Source organism: Mytilus trossulus, chromosome 7 (assembly GCF_036588685.1).
Source record: "Mytilus trossulus isolate FHL-02 chromosome 7, PNRI_Mtr1.1.1.hap1, whole genome shotgun sequence".
Classification (NCBI taxonomy): Eukaryota; Metazoa; Mollusca; class Bivalvia; order Mytilida; family Mytilidae; genus Mytilus; species Mytilus trossulus.
Genome location: NC_086379.1, coordinates 11142807 through 11164278, shown reverse-complemented (window position 1 = coordinate 11164278; position 21472 = coordinate 11142807). Strand labels below are relative to the sequence as shown.

At 31.3% G+C, this 21472-nt stretch overlaps 1 protein-coding gene across 1 annotated transcript; it reads left to right on the top strand.

Annotated features, from left to right (window-relative positions):
• The first annotated feature begins 564 nt into the window (after positions 1-564).
• Positions 565-16625, top strand: LOC134726820 (tachykinin-like peptides receptor 99D). Its single transcript, XM_063591229.1, has 5 exons — positions 565-1402; positions 12855-13058; positions 13548-13698; positions 14423-14619; positions 15920-16625. Exons 1-5 carry the CDS (start codon positions 1032-1034, stop codon positions 16152-16154), a joined length of 1158 nt encoding a protein of 385 aa, XP_063447299.1. The 5' UTR covers positions 565-1031; the 3' UTR covers positions 16155-16625.
• Positions 16626-21472: the final 4847 nt, after the last annotated feature.

Here is a 21472-nt window from a genome sequence, read left to right as displayed (position 1 = left end):
TGTAGACATTATGTTACATGGTAACTTACAAAATTAATTAAATACAGATTAAGGCTGGTACGCATGCACAAATAGATTCCGCTTAACTTTCCGACTTTTCTTAATGAGGTGAGAAAAGTCTTTGATTTTAAATATGTGATTCAGAAAATACAAATATGTTATTTTTCGCATATTAGAAATATCTCTTAAATAGAAATATAAGAGTATATATGATTCTTATAGAAAATTAATTTCCCGTCAAAAAATACAAATAAAGGCAATTTTATATATTTAATAAGAATATACATATGACTAATACATTTCTGAATTAATGGAATATTGTACAAAAAAGCCATGTTTATCATTCTGAACCTCGTGAACAATTATAGTAGTGATCAATGGATCTATTACTCGAAATCAGTTGATCTTTAACCAAATGATGAACGCATTATCGTTTTGGAGGCTAATTCTTATCGGTATATGAAACCCTTCTATCTGATTGGTAAATCTGTGAAACGAAACAATCAATCTGCTCAAAGTAGCAAGTGGTTTTATAAGCTAATGCTCTGCTGTGAAGACTTTCTATTACCAGTTCAATTGTATTTTACTGTCGCTGGAGGTATTTTTATTTGTCTCTCAATGTATATAGATAAGTAACACTTAATTAGCGTGTTTAGTATACAAGATACAGAGCTACAGATGTTTGCTAATTGGAAGACGAGTGAAAAAGATACATTTATTATATATTGAGAGAAGAAATTAGAAAACATCACCTCTTCAGCATGAACATATGAATTTAGATTTAAAACACGTTATTCCTTCTTAAGGCATTTATTTATATATCATTAAACATATTTTACATAACATTTGACTGAAGGAAATAGTATTAGACTTAAAAACTATAATAACACTTTCCGTCATCAGTGCGTCTATCGAACGTTTATTGGAAAGTAAGCCAGAAGCCACACATGTGCATAGTATCACAAGAAATGCAGAAATTTCTATTTTAAAGTTTTAATCCAGCAACCTCCGTAAACGAACTTGAACAAACTATGGCTAATATCACTAACCAAGCAATGTTGAACCACACTGAGTATGGAAATATGTTTTGGCTTCCGTGGTGGCAACAATTTCTTTTCATAACGGCATTTATAATTCTTATTCTGGTGGCAGCAGTGGGCAATTTAGTTGTAATATGGATAGTTTTGGCGCACAAACGTATGAGGACCGTGACAAATTATTTCTTAGTCAACTTAGCAGTAGCTGATGCTTTGATTTCAATTCTGAACACATTGTTCACTTCAACTTTTCTCATGTACCAGGATTGGTGGTACGGAAATATATGGTGCAAATTTACTATGTTTATATCTATTTGTACAGTAGTTGCAAGTGTCCTGACACTTATGGCGATCGCAATAGATAGGTATGTATATTGTTATTTCTTAACCGTAAAATATTTTTCACACAATTCATTATTTTGACATATATTAATATAATTTATTATCATACACATTTACAAAGTGCTATAGGGAACAAAAACAAGATTTATATTTTATACAAAATGATACGTTTAATTGCCTAGGAGTATTTTGTATTTGCTCTACTGGTTTAATTTCATTGCCAAATCTGTTTCGATTTTATAAACCGATTATTTTATATAAATACAGAACATGTTTGTCAAGCACGACTGGTATGTACAGAACAAGCCAGAAACTAGTTAATGCTACTTTAAAAAACCTCATAGCTATCACTGACAAACATGTGAGCTATAACGACGTCGATGGGGATACTCAAATGTTCTTAAATATGTCGATTTTGACATAAATAATTCCCAACTTTCATCTAATCTATAACACATGAAATGCAATAAAATTATAGTTAAGCATTGAAAAGCAAACTAGTACTAGTAAATTAAATTTTAGCATACACCTCCTTGTTTTGGTAATTTTTCTTCAATCGGTTTTGACAAAAAATCAGAAAAGTGGAAAATTCAAAGAAAACATTGATGAAAAAATTGTAACTACCTCTAATTTCATGGTTATTTCAGAAAAAAACGTTAACAAAATAGAGTGACAAGAAAATTAAGATATTTTTACACAATAATGGTATACTGATTACTGCTAGAGTTAACTGATCATACTTGGCAGGGCTCTATTGCTGAAATAATAAAGATAATTGAATTTTTGTTTGACTTAAAGCAAACCAAAACATTTGTGTTCACATAGTAGCAATGTTTCCATTAAACTTCCAAGAACATAATTAATTGTTGTTTATTGTTAGTTACTTCACATCAAGTAGACACTTTTGAAAATAATCTGAATGAAGCGAAAAATAAATCATCAATAAAATGATTGGTAATAATTGTAAAAGTGGACATTTAACCAAAGAGTACACTCAGAAGTCACTGTGTTTCCTTTTAAGAACTTGCATGTCCATTTAACGTATAGAAATTGCAACATGTTTTATTGAAAATCCCGACCAGAGGTTTATAATAGTTTATGATGTACATGTACCGATAATAGTCAACACGATTTCTTCGCTCGGGAATATAAAAAGTGAAATAAATAAAAAATACATAATTCGTATACAAAATATCTTTATACATGTACATGTACATTTGTACATGTATTAATAATTGCTGGATGTAAAATGACAATTACATGTATGTTCCGTCCTGAAATATATAGATTTATAATAAATACATGATACATGATATCTCTTTACTTTACTTCTTTGCAATGATTGTAACAATCTTCAGTGGTTTGTTGAAGCTGTTAGAAAATTATACTGTTTATTAAATATATCATAAAATTCAAATGATGAGATTACAATATTTTATTCTAAAACATTGTTTCTTCAATTTCCTAAACACCCAATTTACAATCCTCCCGACACCATAGTTATTTTGTAACCCCTATAATAAACCGGTTCTCTTACGGCGTCCCTATTGCGGTGACTGCCCTATGGACATGCTTAGCCTGATTTTTTCTACGAAATTGGTCAATAATTATCAGATTTTATCTTGAATGTATAGAATAAGACTTATTTTCAAGGATGTAAAACGTTCCCAGAAATATCAGCAATATCCGACCATTGATTGAAAATTTAGACATTTGGTCAGAACAAAAACACTTCATTAAGACAAAAAAATCTCGTTATTTTGACCAGTCCTATGTCACATCTTAATATGTTCACTGATACAAGCCATCAATAATGGCTATGGCCTTTATTATGTTTGTTAGTTATTTCCGAGTTCATTAAGCAATAGTTTAAACTTCAATGGCTTTCGTCTAATACTAGTATATTTTTCAGTTCATTAAATGTGCATTTTACTGCCAAGTAGAGATATACATTCCATTCTTGATTATATTGAGATATAGAGATTTTTTTTATTATGAATGATTTGAAAGGTAAATTTGTTTATCACGAAATTAAATGACTTTTTGAATAAGTATTAAAATAGAACACAATACAATATCATACACTTCTAATTTGCTCTCATACTATTTGTTTTCTACTAAAAATTAATTGGTATTGTACACATAATGCATTCATTATTGAAGGCCGTACGGTGACCTATAGTAACTTGTTAATGTTTGTGTCATTTTGGTCTGTTCTGGACAGGTGTCTCATTGGCAATCATACCACATCTTCTTTTTTTATATTATAAGAAGCATTTGAAAATAAGTAAGTTTCACCATATATATAACTTAGAGTCACACTAAATGGCCCTCAACTTCACCAGGTCTGTTTCTATTACAGGACCTACCTTATGTATGTATTGTTAATTTGTTCTCGTCATAAACATGCATGAAATATTTGCCACTGGACGTTAAACAACCAACGATTTAACGACCATATCTAAAGGTTCAGTTTTTAGTTATACTCTGTCACATCTCATTATCCTGAGTCAAGCAATGGCAACTTTGACATCACTTAGTCTCTGATGGAGTGATCATGTCTCATGGGCAATCATAATTTGCCATATTTTTTTATTGTATGGCCAGTTGTTTGAAGTCTCCTTTGCCGGTAGATTAATCATTTAGTTGGTGACACACATTTAAGTTATTAATCTCATATTCTAATTCTGGTAGACTATTGGGAAATTCTGATTCTGGAAGACAAAAAGAAAATTCTGATCAAATGCCTTTTACAAAAGATAATGACATACATTTAAAAATACTTTTTTTATTTTAAAATTTAGCGTAAGCAGAGAAAACTGAGAACAAAAATTGATTCTTTCTGAAAACAATTACTTTCATTATTGGTAATATCAGACCAAATTTTTGACAATTATTTTGTTTTTGAAATTGACAATTCCGTTTTGAATATAGATGTCTATGAATATTTCGGGGTATACGTTAAGGTTACAGTAATCTCTCGCTAAAAGTGTCTATTTACTATGCCAAGCTCTGATCGCTCAAAGTCTATAAAAGTTCAGAAATTATGAGACTTTTTCCGCATTAATACAATGTAATAACACGAGCAACACGACGGGTGCCACGTGTTGAGCAGGATCTGCTTAAACTTCCGGGGCACATAATATCACCCAATTTTTGGTGGGGTTCATGTTGCTTATTGTTTAGTTTTCTATGATGTGTCATATGTGTAATATTCATTTTTTGTATGTCTATCTCTTAAATCCATCTATGAGTGTGAATGTCCTTCTGATATCTTTAATTTGCTCCTCTTTTAAAGATCTGTCAACGGAACATTTACTATTAACAGAGAAACACCGATATAATCAGTTCCGTACTACGGACTAGCATATGCACAACAAGTGGTGTGTTGTAATCATTTTTGAGATCTGAACTCCAATATCAGTGGAAAGCAAAGGTACACAACCGACTGTACATTAACAAACAGTACAAAAGAAAGTTCTTAATTCATTCATTGATATATGTAACAAATAACGAAAACATGAGTAAAATCTACATTTATACAATCTTAAAATCATCAACTGTTTTAACGATTCGGAAACTTGTTTGTTGGCATATGAAATTAAGACTTCAAGATCTTTTAAGACTTTAAATTCATTCGGCATTACTAGAGATTTATCCTTGATTCAAACGATCTTAAATTCAGTATGATATTTCGCTCTAGTATAGACTTTTACATTTCAATTAAGATACGATATTACAACATTCATACTGTGTTTCTTTAAATAATATATGATTCTCCGCATGAGTTTCAGATTTAAAAGCAACAATTTGTATAGAAAATATATATCTCTGATTAGTTTCAAATAATGTTTGTGATGTAGGTATTACACAATGATCATTCTATTTTTGTGTAGCGTTTGGTTTTGTAATTTTGTTTGTCCTTCCGAAAAAAGGAGACTATCTGTGTTGTAAAACGTATGCTAATATTTAGAATAAATGAAACTCAATTCAGAAAACAAAGTGTAGTTATATTATTATTGAATAGAGAGAGCCGACGCCCGCTTCGGGGTACTGGATTTTCTCGCTGCATTGAAGACCCATTTTGGCCTCGGGGTATTTTCTGCTCTTTGGTGGAGTTGGTGTCTTTTTGACGTATTCCCCGTTTCCATTCTCAATTCTATATATTAATTGATGACAGACTACTAAAATGGTTCTATATTTAAGATACTTCACTTCAATTCCAATTGAATATTTAAGGATCCACTTCTGAGTAAAACTGTAAGGGTGACAGTTACTGTGTAGTCCCCGAGGGTATCATCAGCTCAGTAGTCAGTATTTCGGTACTGACATGATTAAACAAACTTTTCTAAAATTGTCCGTTTATAAATTTATAAATTATTAAGAAACTAAGGTTTCAACTCCCTCAGGCAAAGTTGGCTTTAGATGAATTTGGCTATTTATTTTAGGTATTTTTGACATACAGCTCTTCAACGGTTTCGGTACTTATACATCTTCGGATTTCAAATGTTTGGCTTTGGGCGTTCCTGATGAAGGTAAATCCAGAAAAGCGCTTCGGACGCAAGAAATTAATAACGTGTTGTTTTCAATATTTTTTATATTACAAATCGTTCTTAAACTGTTGATATATTGATATTTAGACGTTTATAAGAAGTTTAGTCGAACATTTTGTAAACCCAGCTTTGTACCGTATTTTGTTTGCAATCTTGTCCACTTTGAATATCTAATAAATTATACATTTAGGAGCATTTTCACTGAACTAGTACATTGTATACATTATGTTAGGGGCCAGCTGACGTCCGCGTCCGCGAGTGGGAATTTATCGCTGTGCTGAAGACCCATTGGCGGCCTTCGGCTTTTTTTTTATATTCTTTGGTCGGGTTGTAGTCACATTCCCCATTTCCATTCTCTTTTCTATTTAACACAGTCATGGAGAATTTTGTACTCGTGAATGCTAAATCGAATTGTCATTGTCCAAGTATTTTTGTCTTTTTCTCTTTTCATATATTGTCTAGCACCGTATTCCAGTATAAAAAGAGTATATATACATCAGTATAATAAAACTGCGATTATCAGTAGATTACTTCACGATAACGGGTTTAGCTATTTGTCTGTAATGATTTCAATTAATACGTTTACCTTTGAAAACAAATTGAAGCGGAATCTATACAGGTATTTTTAAATCGTTTGCTCAAAAATAGATATATTTCCATTTTGAAAACAGGAAAGTTTAGTCACGAGATATTTCTATATATGGAAACGACAAATAACTGTAGCTTAAATTAAAGCAATGTCATAATGAACAATAAAATGATGGGTTTGTTTTATGTCTGGATATGAATAACTCCGATAATTTGCAAGCAAAAATAGTTATATGTTGTAAACATGGTAAATGAAAAAGTTTACGGAACTTAGAGCAATAGTTGCAAAGGTAGCACGCGATTCAATTGACTCCATTTTAAAAGCGGTTATCCATTTTCACTTGAATTGAGAATGGTGCAAGAAAACTTTTTCATACAATTATTTGTTTGTGGTAATTTAATATAGCTACCGTTTTTTACAATATATAAATGTTGTACCATACAGTGTAGGCACTTAAATAATAAACTGTTATAAATTGGCCTAAAATGTGCATTATAAATTCATCACAATAAATCATTATTAGAAACATGCTAACAACGCATAACATAAACCATTGTCTTGTGAAATATCGTCTTTGATTTTTTTAAAGTGCGTTTTTTCTATTTTAACGTACATGGAAGAAGAAAAATAGTATTTTCATAATTTGCGTTACACGTGTTACACGTGTATAATGTTATGATGGTATGTAGGATTTGTAAGAAGTACTTTCTTTTAATAAAAGCATATTTCATGAAATGTGAAGCAAGTGCATTATCATCAAAAATGATCAGATAAAAGATGTAATACTTCAACGTTGATAAATTCTCAAGAGGCATTCCTCTGCATTTTAGTTCAAAGGGTTCGTAATTTTTTACGTAAATTGTGCATTTCTTAATTTAAAATCTATTAAGAAAGAAGAAGAGATCACCAATTAAAATGACATTGAAATATAACAGACACATAAGACAGCATTGCAGTTATGCATTTACATAAAACATAATATAATTGGATTGTTATCAAGTTTCGGTTTAATGCATAAAAATAATTGCTGTCAGCGCCTGTGAATATGGTAATGGACAATTTCACCTGGATTTATTTTACACATAGGACCGAATTTAAGTGACTGAAACCTTTATGGAGTTTCAATATCATAAGAGTTTATAAACTGAACATTTAAGATTTCCAATAATTCAACTATAATATCAATCAAACAAACAAATTGTCAGTGTTATACATTGATAATTGTTAAGATCAATTGTGATGCACGCTAGCAAATTTTAGGAATGAATGTCAAGTATTCAACAGAGAGAACAATACATACATGTATCGTATTTCAATCTTTACAAATTCCAAACGAATAATTCTTGAAAAAGAGCGACGACATCAGTTATGTATATATTGTTCGAGCGTTATTGGTGAGCCTTATATATAAAAAACGCGTCTTTGCTGTAATAACTTGTACCTTTTGTGTGATTTCTTCATATTCATAGTGGTTCGTGGTAAAAACATATGTATACTGTAAATATTTTGGCGATGGATTGAAAACTATTATGTTGTGACATACATTCAGTGATAATTCGTCTGTAAGCTTCCTCTTTTTACCAGCATGTCGTCAATATACTGAGTACATTAGCTGATGATGACTATGACAATAGGCGATAGTTAAATGGTGGCGACTTACAAATTTAGCTTTTGACTTCACACGAATTTCACTTAACTTCTTATCAGTGGGGTCATTAACGGTATCCGTGTTTTTATAACTACTGATAAAAGTGTTAGGTAATATATAACAGGCGTGATTGATCACTCTTTCACTTTTAATGGGTACTGAACAAAATGTGTTGAAAACAACCGTCAGGAAGAGATTAACATGAAAGTAAATCATCTAGAGTGTAATCAATTATGATGCTGATTAGAAAATTAAGAACAGAATTTACATAATTAATGTTCAAAGGGGAATGATTTAGATCTGAATGCTTATGGCATTTGTATTTGTACTAAGGTTTCAAAATTGTTTCTATGAATCAGGCAGAACAACAAACAATCGTCAAAAACAATTTCATGACATTTTGTCCACATCTGGTCATGCTAAAAATTAAAAAAAACAATAATTTAATGGTGAAAGTAATAAAACATTGCTCAAGTATAAGTTCAATAAATTTTCGCTCTTATTTTAGTTCATGGCGTAGTCTGTTTTTTGTTGACTGTTCCTTATAACTTGCCATTGTCGACAACATCAACTGAGTATTCTGCTTGATACAGCTTTGATTTGAGAGCACTTCTATATGATAATATTGGACTGGCATTAATTTTTCAAGTTAACCCTGCAATTTGATAGGCTATTATACCATGTGACCAAACACAAAGATCTGAATGGTTTTCAATGTTGAAATCAAGACACTCCAGTATTATATAACTGTAAAAACACAAAAATACTGAACTCCGAGGAAAATTCAAAAAGGAAAGTCCGAAATCGAAAGGCAAAAGCAAAAGTCCAAACACATCAAAAACGAATGGATAACAACTGTCATATTCCTGACTTGGTACAGTGATATTGGTACTTTGGCTTCACATTGTTTATGAACTCGAATTCCCTTTCATAGTCCATCGCCCTATGGACCCGGTGATAAACACTGACAAGAAATTTGGGACCATATTACTTGTGAAGATCACGAATAATCTATATATATATTCTTTGTCAAAGTGACCCCGCGATAAATTAAGGCAACAGTAGTATACTGCTGTTCAAAAGTCATAAGTCGAATGAGAGAAAATAAATCCGGGTTACAAACTAAAACCGAGAGAAACACACCAACTGTAAGAGGTAAACAACGAAACAACTGAAACACTTTTAAAAGTGTAACAAAAAACAAACAACAATGAAACACACGCATACACTAGTTAAAAGATAACAATTACCATGTTCCTGAATTTGTACAGGATATTTCAAGTAAACATGGTTTGTTAAACCTGGTTTTGTGACTAATCGAACCTCGCACTTTTATGGCAATGTTAAATATACCAGTAAAATGACTATAATGACAACATAACATGAAAGAAACAGTATTGCATCTGCAATTAATATAATAGGACCAATTATAAGGAAGTAAAAGGCAAATTGGCACTATATTTAGCGATAGATCAGTATGTTGAAAAACAAATAAAGTCGGTGCATAGCAAGTAAGTAAAAGAAATGTTCCTGAAAAAAATAAAGTATTTTTTTCATCTAAATTGCAAGAGCATAATTATTATATTGTTTTATAATTTAACAAGTGTTTTAAAATTTGTCATATTATATTTAGTTATTTTAATGATAAGCGTGAACGTTTCATATATTGTCTTAGTTGATTAAAAGGGGGTATTTAAAGTGTACTGAAGTACGTGACCTCTCTTCTGGTAGAGTTACGAGATCTTATAATGACAATGTCTGTTAAAGTCAATAAATTATTGTTGATAAAAAGTTGCAAAAGTACAATGACTTAATTATAACAGTAACCGACGACACTTAAGCAATGCAAAATAGAAAAAAGCATTGATAAATCCATTGATAAAAAATGACTGCAAAAATACATTAACAATATTTAACAAGATAGTACATGATTTGTAGCGTTTCGAACAAAACTCCGTGTTTGACCATTTTATTCAGGGATTAATGCATGCTTTGCCTCCCTCTGTTTATTTTTTTTTCCCGATGGTACTAATATTATGTACTTAATGGCTATAGGTTAGTAAATAAAAACCTTCCCTAGTTGAACAATAAAATTGGGAAAGGATATGGGGAATGTGTCAAAGCGACAACAACCCGACCATAGATCAGACAACAGGTCGCCACTTAATTGGAAAACAAATATTCAGTATTTCCATACGTTTTAAAAACGTAATAAATCTAGCTGTTTATACAAATGTCGAAATGCTTATTTATCTAATGAAATTTGTAGATTATTGGTAACATTAAGACCAAATATAGGATACATGCATACACCATTTTTTTTTTAGATTTGATTTATATGTATAAAAAACACATGACTCTTAGCTTTTGTCATCTTGCAATACCTCTCTGTAGACAAAATGAAGACAATTGGAATGGGGAATTGGGAAGTGCGACACGATATGGTTGCAATGACAACACTATTTGTTTGTGTATTTTATCTTGTTCTTTCTGTAGCTCGGTGGATGTAATGAATAACTTTAACTGTACTTCTTGACATAGACACCTCTCTTTTGAAATAAAGAAGCAATTATAGTTTTAATCGAAATTTCATCATTAAAATTTTTTTCTGCAGCTTAAACAACATTAAAAGTACATGACACGCCTTAGTAGAATGCAAGGGTCACACTTGTTGACTATTCAACTGAGTGATTTTGAAAAAAAAGACCAAAAACATGTGATATAAATATACACAACGGAGGAAAAGTGTATTGATTGGATACTTTAATGAATTAGATGAACTTTAATAAAAGGTTCAAATGTATCTGGCAGCTGCAAGTATAAATAACCACTGCCAAATTATTGTAAAACATAGTACAGATGGCATTTAAAAACAGTTCTTATTTGTTTTGATAGAGTATTTAGGAAGTACATTGTGATTTATTTCAGTGATATATCAAAATGCTGTATTTCCAATGCCAGCATTATCCAATATATCAAAATTTTAAGTATCATATAATTAATATGATTATTATTTAAAGAACTTTTAATTAGATATAGCTGTTTCATTGCCTCGGGTTAACTCTGGCAATATAATAAGTTCATCCTTTCATTTTAGCAAATCATTAAGGATAATGTAATCTAAAAAGATACAAAATGAATTAAAATATATTAATATACTATCATCAGATACTATGCATGCAAGAAGGACATTTATATTTACTTAAGCTTCTTTGTGGATAATCTAAAACTACCTTACTCCTCTATCTACTTTGACTATGCAATACATTAGTTTGAACATATAAAACGTATTTAAAGTGCATTAAGTAATACCTTCATAACGACCTGCATGGTTCCGAGTGTAAATAAATGCAAAAAACGAAAACAATTAACAGCAAATACTCTTTGACTATTTTAGACCTTTTTTGGTAATGAAGCTTTTCATCTATTTAGGATTTTTACAACCTTGGCTTTCAAATATTTGGCTTTAAGCGTTCCTGGTGAAGGTGAATCTAGAAAAAAAATTGTCGAAGGTACCAGAATTATCATTTAGTACGCCAGACGCGCGTTTCGTCTGCATAACACTCATCAGTGACGCTCATATCAAAATATTTATTAAGCCAAACAAGTAAAAAGTTGGAAGAGCATTGAAGATTCAAAATTCCAAAAAGTTGTGCCAAATACGGCTTAGGTAATATATGCCTTGGATAAGAAAATCCTTAGTTTTTAAAAAAAATTAAAGTTTTGTAAACAGGAATGAGTGGGTTCGGTGAGAACCGATTTTGGCCACGAATTTCAGGTTCATATGACGAATGATTTGCACCAGTTTTAAAACATATAAGTGTCTTTTTCATTTGAATCAATTAGTTTGTGGGAAAGATTTTAGTTGATTTAGTCATTAAAAGCGATCCGATTCAAGCTCAAATATGACAAATCTACCAAATATGCCAACAAAATGTCTCTTTTCAGATGGTTTTTGTCAAAAATGAAAGTGGTCGCATCCGTGTTCGTCCTCAACCTTTATATATGTGTCATAAAATACAACTTACATTTCAATATTAAGGATGAACACGAATGCGGCCACTTTCGTTTTACACGAAAACCGTTTAAAATTTAACTAAAATGCTAGAACTGAGAAGATTTCAGTATTTAGCATGACTTAATGGTGCTAGTGCCTGATATATGTACATTGTATTGTCAAAAACAGCCCATATTTATGTAGCAGAATCATTCTACTGTCCAATAAATAACTAAAATTTACATTATAACAATTTTGTAAAACTGCTATATTTTGGGTTTAAAAAGGGATCTTACTGGACCTACACCTTTGTTAAAATAACCACACCATTGATATTCATGTCAACACCGAAGTGTTAACTACTGGGCTGGTGATACCCTCGGGGACGAAACGTCAACCAGCATTGGTATGGAACCAGTGGTGTTTATAGTTATCAAAGGTACCAGGATTATAATTGAGAACGTCAGACGCGCGTTTCGTCTACACAAGACTCATCAGTGACGCTCATATCAAAATATTTATTAAGCCATACAAGTAAAAAGTTGGAAGAGCATTGATGATCCAAAATTCCAAAAGGTTGTGCCAAATACGGCTTAGGTAATATATGCCTGGGATAAGAAAAACGTTTCGGACGCATGAATGTATTAACGATTTGTTTATATTTTCTAATTATATTATGTCGTTTCAGGTACATGGCTATTATACATCCTCTACGTCCACGACCAACACGAAGAGTAGTTCTTGCTATTTTGTGTATATGGACAGTATCTATAGCTCTAGCCTTGCCAAACCTGATGTATGGAACACTTATAACGTACCCTAATATAACACAAAAAACCTGTGGGCCAGTATGGTCAGATGGAACACCTGCGGAAAGCAAAATTGATTTCTGGTCAGTATATAAAATGATTTTCTGTTATTATTATGTCTGACTGTTAATGATATACATACATTCGTAGAATTGTCCAATACACCAAATGGACCAAGTGCAAATTGCGTAATGTAGTCACCAGCAGTGGGTCATAAGTAATCGAATTCAATACGACTCTTCATTAAAGAATAAAAAATAAACATATTTGTGGTGTAGATGCATGGTACAAATCCTATATAATACAATGTAAAATCAAATCAAAGAATAAATAATCTACTTTCGATTGAAGTTCGTTTCTACACCTACACTAAGCTAAGCGTAATCTGCAAACTGCATGAAAATTGCCACATTTCGTAACAGTACAACATCTTAATCCTGATATCTATGATGAATTTATTTGAAATTTGTAAAAACTATCTAGTTATGTCTTAATTTAAAGTGCACTTGATCATAATCTCCGTTGACTTATCCGTTTATAATTTTAATACAACTTTTTATTCATTTTTTTAGGTACAATGTAGTAATCATAATAGTATCTTATGTGATACCGATGGCTATACTGATATTAGCTTATAGTAGAATTGGTAAAGAATTGTGGGGTCATAGGGCGATTGGAGAAAATACACAACTACAGTATGACCGGATACAGTCCAAACGAAGGGTAATTTCTTTCACATTTATGTGATTTATGTATTATTATCACTTTTATTTTAAGCTGGCAAGAAGTTTAAAGTGATTTAATGATTGTTTTATTTCGTAACCTACTTATCAAAACTCACATCTAATATGGGACAGGTTATGGAAAATTTATGAATATGTACAACGTTGGTACAGTTTGAACTGCTGGTCTCGAAATTAAGTTTAGTTTCTCGTGTCAATTGAAAAGTTTTTTTTTCTTGCTATATATTTACTGCTTATTTCTTCGCATTAAAACATTTTGTAATAGGGATGCTCTTCTATTACTACGAAGACTTTTCTCCCCCACCACCTAAAAGGATTGTCTGCAATCGTCAAAAGTGATTGCTTTTTAATTTGAATTTCACATACACAATTACGTGTCGGAATAATAAGGACACCCGCAGTATCGTTTTCGAGTTGCATGTGGTTGTTAATTGCATAATTGAGGACGAAAAAGTAAGAATGAATATGTGAACCGTAATGATGGTATTTTTGCTACTTGCAACATCAATTCGGTCTTTGTTTAACGTGTCCATCATCATTAATTAATAATAAAGCAACTAACACATGGGAGTCAAACTAACTTTCTAATTAAATTACAAAACAAAACAACAGTTTGTATAAAAGACTGTACAACCTTACCAAAACATATATGGTTTTGATATATTGTTGGCCTTTAATCAACTTTTGTGTATCTCTTTTTGCAGGTTGTAAAAATGATGATTTTTGTGGTGATTGTGTTTGGTGTCTGCTGGTTACCATATCATCTGTACTTTCTGTTGGCATCATCAGTTCCAGATATTACGTTGGCCGAAAACGTACAACAAATATATCTGGTGATTTATTGGATAGCAATGAGTAACTCTATGTACAACCCCATTATATACTGTTGGATGAATGAAAGGTATATTTTGGATTCATAATGATTCGCAGGATACCAATTTATGTTGACAGTAACTTTTTTAAACTCACTTAAAAAGAATCATTAGAAATTAAATGCGTCTGACCAATATAAATTTAAAGTCAAGTTATTGTAAAACATTTATTCATAAAAGTGTCGAAATTTGATGCAACACATCACTTTATACTTTACACAATGTATTTGACTATAGTGAAATAAAGTTAGGAAGACTATGTCTATATAGTTATAGATCATTTGGTTGTTATCCTGTTTGAATACAAAAATGTATTCTATCTTTCAATACACACATTTTGCGCACTTCTGTTCATTTTAATCAGTAAGGGACAAATCTTTTGAATGATTTCACATTACTTTCTGTTTCAAAATGTCCCTCAATCGTTACTGCAAATAAACTTATCAAAGATACTAGGATTGAAAGTTTACATTTACACCATACGCGCATTTCGTCTACAAAAGACTCATCAGTGACTCTCGAATCAAAAAATGTTTAAAAGGCCAAATATAGTACGAAGTTGAAGAGCATTGAGGACCCAAAATTCCTAAAAGTTTTGCCAAATACAGCTAATGTAATCTCTTCCTGAGGTAGAACAGCCTTAGTTTTTCAAAAATTCAATTCATGATAGATGGACTAGTGTTTTTAGTGTATAAAAAACGTTAGCGTATTTCTGGATGTGATACCAAATGAACAAAAATTATTAAAAAGGACGTTCCTAACTGAAACCCAAATACTATTTGAATTTAGTTTTCTGTATAGTCTTTGCGATGAAGATGCATTAATCTGTTGCAGATGTATTTTGGTTCAAACTTTTTTAAACCCTTGAAACGTTAACATTATTGTTTATATAGCAATATGTAGCCCAGAATAATAATTTCATCATCTTAAATTATTTTGGAGTTTCTTATGTTATTACGGCTTTCTAAAGCGGTTCAATCAACAACGTTCAAATATTGACCCTGTGAGGGAAACCAAACAGGTCCAACCTCTGCAAAATAAATTTGAAAGTACTGATTAGAAACAGAATTGATATTCTAATGTTGATTTTTTTTTAACAGATTTTATGATTTTTTTTATCAGAAATCTTATGAATATTTTTAATATTTTCGAAAATAGCACTTATCCGTTTTGCAAAATGCATCTCCTTGTATATGTTATAATTTGCAACCTATATTTTAATACACTCATTTCAGTTCTTTGATATAATTTTGTAAATGTGATAATGAATACATCTTACAAAATTTATTGCACAATTTTCATCTTAAAACACATGTCTTTCAATTTCAGATTTCGTTCAGGATTTATTGAAGCGTTTTGTTTCTGTCCATGTCGGCCATGTAAGAGGATAAAGAAAAAATACGTGACATGCTTAAATCCTGTTCGCTCCTTTGCAATGTCAGAGAAATTCAGGAACGGGTCAATGATGCAGACCATGACTGAGTATGTAGATGAATCGGCAAATGCAGGAACTGGTTTGGTTCGTGATAAAAGACACAATAGCAACGACTCTGATGAATGCTAATATTTGTGAAATTCGATGCTGAGATATTGAGATATTGAGATATGTTTGATAGGGAAAACCAAGATTCTTTAGGAATGAGGAGATCTAAAATTAATTTACCATTTACAAATTGTGTATTGTGTACATGGTGTAGTAAATGATGGTTGTTTTTTATGATCTTCTATCAAGATAATTAGTGATTTTGATGAATGGGTAACTGGACAATATGATTTTCTTTTATCGGTTTAAATTTTGACGAGAACATCAAAGAAATGCTTTCATTGCCTGTTTCTTTCATTAAGCAGACTAATTGAGTAAAGAATAAAGTTTAGTATTTGGAATACATGTATTTAAAAACAAATCTATGGCATCCATTCATAAGCGTATATTGTGTATGTACATGTATATAATAACTGTAAAATGCTAACAACTGTTTGATAAAATGGTTTGTACATTACTGTGTGTGTTACAAATATATACTATATAATTCAATGTCTTCTAATATTTAATTATTAAGTCGATATATTTTCTAAAAGAAATTTGTCTTGAAGTGTTAGGTTGACGGTCTCTTTTGTTTCAATACTTTGTTATAATTTTGTCTGTTTCACTGCGGTCGATTTATGTTTTTCTTTTTTGGTATTTTTCTCCTAATTTTAGCACCTACGCTAAACAATGCTAAAGTAAAAGACATCCGAGAATATAACTTTCCTTAATTTTTACAATATTACGGAGATATAAACAACAGTCATACAAGGGTTAAGATAAGGTATAAAACAGTAGAACAAGATTAAACCCACATTTCTTGGAACATACCTGTACCAAGTCCTGACGTTGATTTTTTTTTTCAAAATTATTTCCGTTTGCCTAATACTAGCAGTCTAAAGTTAAATTTTTGTCGGTTTTTATTGACTTCTTCGCATGTAGAGTTCAGTATTTTTGTTAATATTGTTTTTCAAATATAGAAATGCCGTTTTGATGATGAGTATTAAGATTGTTAATCCTTCTATACACCAAATCAATCTACTATATAGCTAGTAAATAGTTATCAAAGGTACCAGGATTATAGTTTTAGAACGTCATCGTGTATATAAGACTCATCAGTGACGCTCATATTTATAATATTTATAAAGCCAAACTAGTACAAAGTTGAAGAGCATTGAGGATCTAAAATTCCAAAAAGTTTTTCCAAATATGGCTAAGGTAATATATGCCTGGGATAAGAAAATCCTTAGTTTTTCGAAAAATTCAAACGTTTGTAAACAGGAAATTTGTAAGAATTATTTACTCATGTACATTTAAATGGTCCATCAGTATACACATTCTATATTATTCCTCATCAGAAAAAAACATAGTATAAACAAGTCGGTGCACACAATAAGAATGAACAACAGAACTTGAGCCTGTGTACGTAATTCAATGGTTGTTGTTTGTTGCTGTGTTACATATTTGTTTTTTCGTTCATTTTGTTGTACACAAATTAGACCATTAGTTTTCTCGTAGGAGTTGTTTTACATTAATTTTGTAATTACGGGGCCTGTTATAGCTGACTGTGTGGTATGGGGGTTGCCTATTGTTGAAAGTCATATGGTGACCTATAGTTGTTTATTTCTGTCTCATTTGTTCTCTTGTTAAGAGTTGTCTCATTGGCAATTACAACACATCTTCTTTATTATATTGAAGGGAGAAAAAAAGGTATGCTGATTGAGAAGCAACTTTGTTTTAAACATGTATTTTCGCAAATTGTTTTGTTGTTCGTCATTTGTTGAGCAATACTGCCATAAAAAAAACCAAAAAACCCTTTATATGGGTTGTTAATAGAATATGTATCAATTTATATTTATTCATACGACACTGCATTTTATTATAAAATAGAAACTGATTCCTTTTATGATAATTAAAATCGTCTCACGATCAATCATGATGTAACTATATCTAATGTAGTTTATGTTTTTGATCATTTCCATTTTAAGAGGAAATGCCATTGTCTCAAAATTAATTGAGATATCAAATAGGTGTGAGCCATGTGTCTGTACAGTATATTGTTCCTAATTTAAAACTTATCTAGAAATTGCGGTTGGAAAACATTTTACCGTAGATACTTATCTTTTTCTTGGAAATCCAAAAAAAAAAGAACTATGTATAAGCGGGTCGTCAACATTTTCGTCTAAACATATTTTTTCTGTTCTTATCACCATTCAATGTACAGTAAACTATTGCATTCAATGACGTTTAAACCCGCAGCATTAGCTTGCACCTGTTCTAAATCTAAGATCTACCCCATAAACCTGCAATTATTACAGTTATGCCAATATCAAATCTTAAAACTTCGAAACGCTTTACACTACTATTGTCAATCTTGAATTGAGAGGTCGACCACATCAATGAATTACATTTCTTATGAAGGTAATGAAAAGTATCACTATTCGAAGAAGCACACTGTTTCCCAAAACAAATACACGATGACGACAACATTACAATTCTGGACTATTTAAACGACCGCATTTTGTTGAGTTTTAAACATCCGATTGCTATTCCAACTGATACAAACTGTGCACTTCTACCTGTGATTTAACTTTGTACTCATATGGCTCACAGGACGTTTTCACAGACACTGCACAGTTTTAGTAATTTCGGCTTCAAGTAATCATGACTTTGTATTCAAGTTAAATAATATTAACACAGATGAACAATTAATCTAAATGTAACACCGAAAACTAAAGACCATATTTAAAACGAACAGATGTGCACGTGTGCAGAGGAAATATATAATAGCCACGATATAGTTTCCAATACACCAATGAAACTCCTCTCCTTAAACTAAATCTTGCTTAACAAAGCGTTAGAAGAGGTAACAATATTCATTTGAATTCCTTGAAATTCAGACTCTGTATGATAATAGTTATCAAAGGTACCTGCAGGCTAGACACACGTTTCGTCTACATAAGAGTCATCAGTGGCGCTCAGATCAAAATCGTTCGAAAATCAAACAAGTATTAAGTTGAAGAGTATTGAGTCCCAAAAAATATATATTTTCATAAGTGTGAGGTTTAGCTAGTTGTAAAACCAGTTTCCATCTTCCATTTCTACGCTAGAAAATGCTTGTACCAAAATTCAAGTTAGGAATATGACAGTTCTCCGTTCGTTTGATGTGTTATGAGTGTTTTTAATATATTTGCCACTTGGTTATTAACTCCCCTTTTGAAATGTCATTAGAGCTCGTTATTTTTGTTATTTTACTTCTATTGCATACCTTTGTAATCCTAAGTCTAGACAATTTGAGGATAGATGAGAGAATGATCAAGACCTGATACATGTTTCTACGCCAGTTACGGAACGACAAAGGTAACATAATTGGCAGTAACCAGAGAGTTCTCTTTTAAACAACCAAGCTTTCCAGGTTTCACAGTTTTATAAGGCTGCCACTATCAAGCAATTTGAAAAATAAAGAAAACAAATATTGAACAGATCGGAATTGAAAAATCATAAAACAATGATGTCGTACAAGAAATGCACTTACTTGCCAACAGCTTTTCCACCCAATATGAACAGTGCAGCCCTCACAAGAATATAGCTGCATTTTTCAGAGCAACAACAAAACAAATATAACAGAGTTATTATATTGTTGGTGTTATTAATTATTCAAAGAAAAATTATTTCATACAAAAATGGAGTTCAACATGGACATTCACATTAACTCAATACAAATAATGTTACATTGATTAATGTCTAGTGAAATACTTCAACTAGAAATTGAGTTCATCACGGACATTGACTCTAACCACATCTTGTTTGACCTACTAATTTAAAAAACAAATCCTAAGAGAGTTTACCCAATTCATTGATATTAATCAAGGTCTCAACATAATTGTATTCTGACCAACACAATAATTGATTCCTCATGATCCGAAAATAACATTTCAACTTTTAGAATGCTCATATGACATAAGGGGATTATCACAGTAGTGTAAAAGGAGATGAATAGCATAGACACCAGAGGATCAGATATTTACAATGTCAATAGATTCTAAGCTTGACCTCGTGACAGCTTCAATTTGATTTAATTCAGAACAAAATTGTATCTGTTTCTTTTGTTAGACAGCTTGATTGAAAGGTGCTTCTATATTTTCTTGAAAGATCTGTCAATTAATATAAAAATAAATCATTGCATAATTAATGATGAATCCCTTATTACATGTACTTGCTATGAAAGTAAGCAATACAATATGGTATGTTAGACACCGAGAGACCAATCAACTGCAAATCCAAGGATAAGAATACGAATATACCTTACGACCTTCAACAATACTTACAAGAAAAAAAACCAATTGCTTCGGAATTTAATAGCATGAAATTAACAACAAGTAAGCAGATAGCCATCAACGACCACAGGACTATATGTTTATGCTCCTGATGTGGGACGGGTTATAAAATATTTGATAGCGATCACCTGACACTCGGAAAAAGTAAAATCACAAAAATACTGAACTCAGAGGAAAATCAATTTGGAAAGTCCATAATCACATGGCAAAATCAAAAAACAAAACGCATCAAAAACGAATGGACAAGAACTGTCATATTCCTGACTTGGTACAGGCATTTTCAAATGTAGAAAATGGTGGATTAAACCTGGTTCTATAGCGCTAACCCTCTCACTTTAATAACAGTCTCATCAAATTCCGTTACATTTACATGATGCGTTAAATAAACAGTCACAATCAATAAAATAGTCAAAATATGGGAACATCAGTCATCATCGTATAACAATTTAACAGGACACAACAACATCTACTATCTACGAACACATGGATTGATTTGAGTGTCTGACGTCAGAAAAATTATATACGTCACATAAATTTGTCGTTCAATGTGCATACAATAGTTATCAAAAGTACCTGGATTATAAACAATTTTAAATTTTACATAGGCAATGAGCGCAGACAGGGTTAAAAAATCAAAAGTATGTAAGAATAAATTACAGAAATCAAACTAGTCCAAAAGTTATACATAGAATTTATGAGAATCCAAAACTTTTAAAAGGAACAATTTAACAGAACACAAAAACCTATCCACGAACATATGGATCTACTTGAGTGTCCGACGTCAGAAAAATTATATACGTCACATAAATTTGTCGTTCAATGTGCATACAAACAATTTTAAAATTTACATAGGCAATGTACGCATACAGGGTTAAAAAATCAAAAGTATGTAAGAATAAATTACAGAAATAGACCGAGATTCAAACTAGTCACATATACAAAACAAATCACCAAAAAAATGAAAGCCAATACAAACACATTGACGAGATGTATAAGTACCGAGCCACGTCAAACGGATAT

Excerpts from the sequence above, each read along its gene's own strand:
- LOC134726820 (XM_063591229.1), top strand. The coding sequence starts at position 1,032 with ATGGCTAATATCACTAACCAAGCAATGTTGAACCACACTGAGTATGGA. Across the intron at positions 13,059-13,547 it reads GAAAGCAAAATTGATTTCTG|GTACAATGTAGTAATCATAA; the intron begins GTCAGTATATAA and ends TCATTTTTTTAG. Across the intron at positions 14,620-15,919 it reads TACTGTTGGATGAATGAAAG|ATTTCGTTCAGGATTTATTG; the intron begins GTATATTTTGGA and ends TTTCAATTTCAG.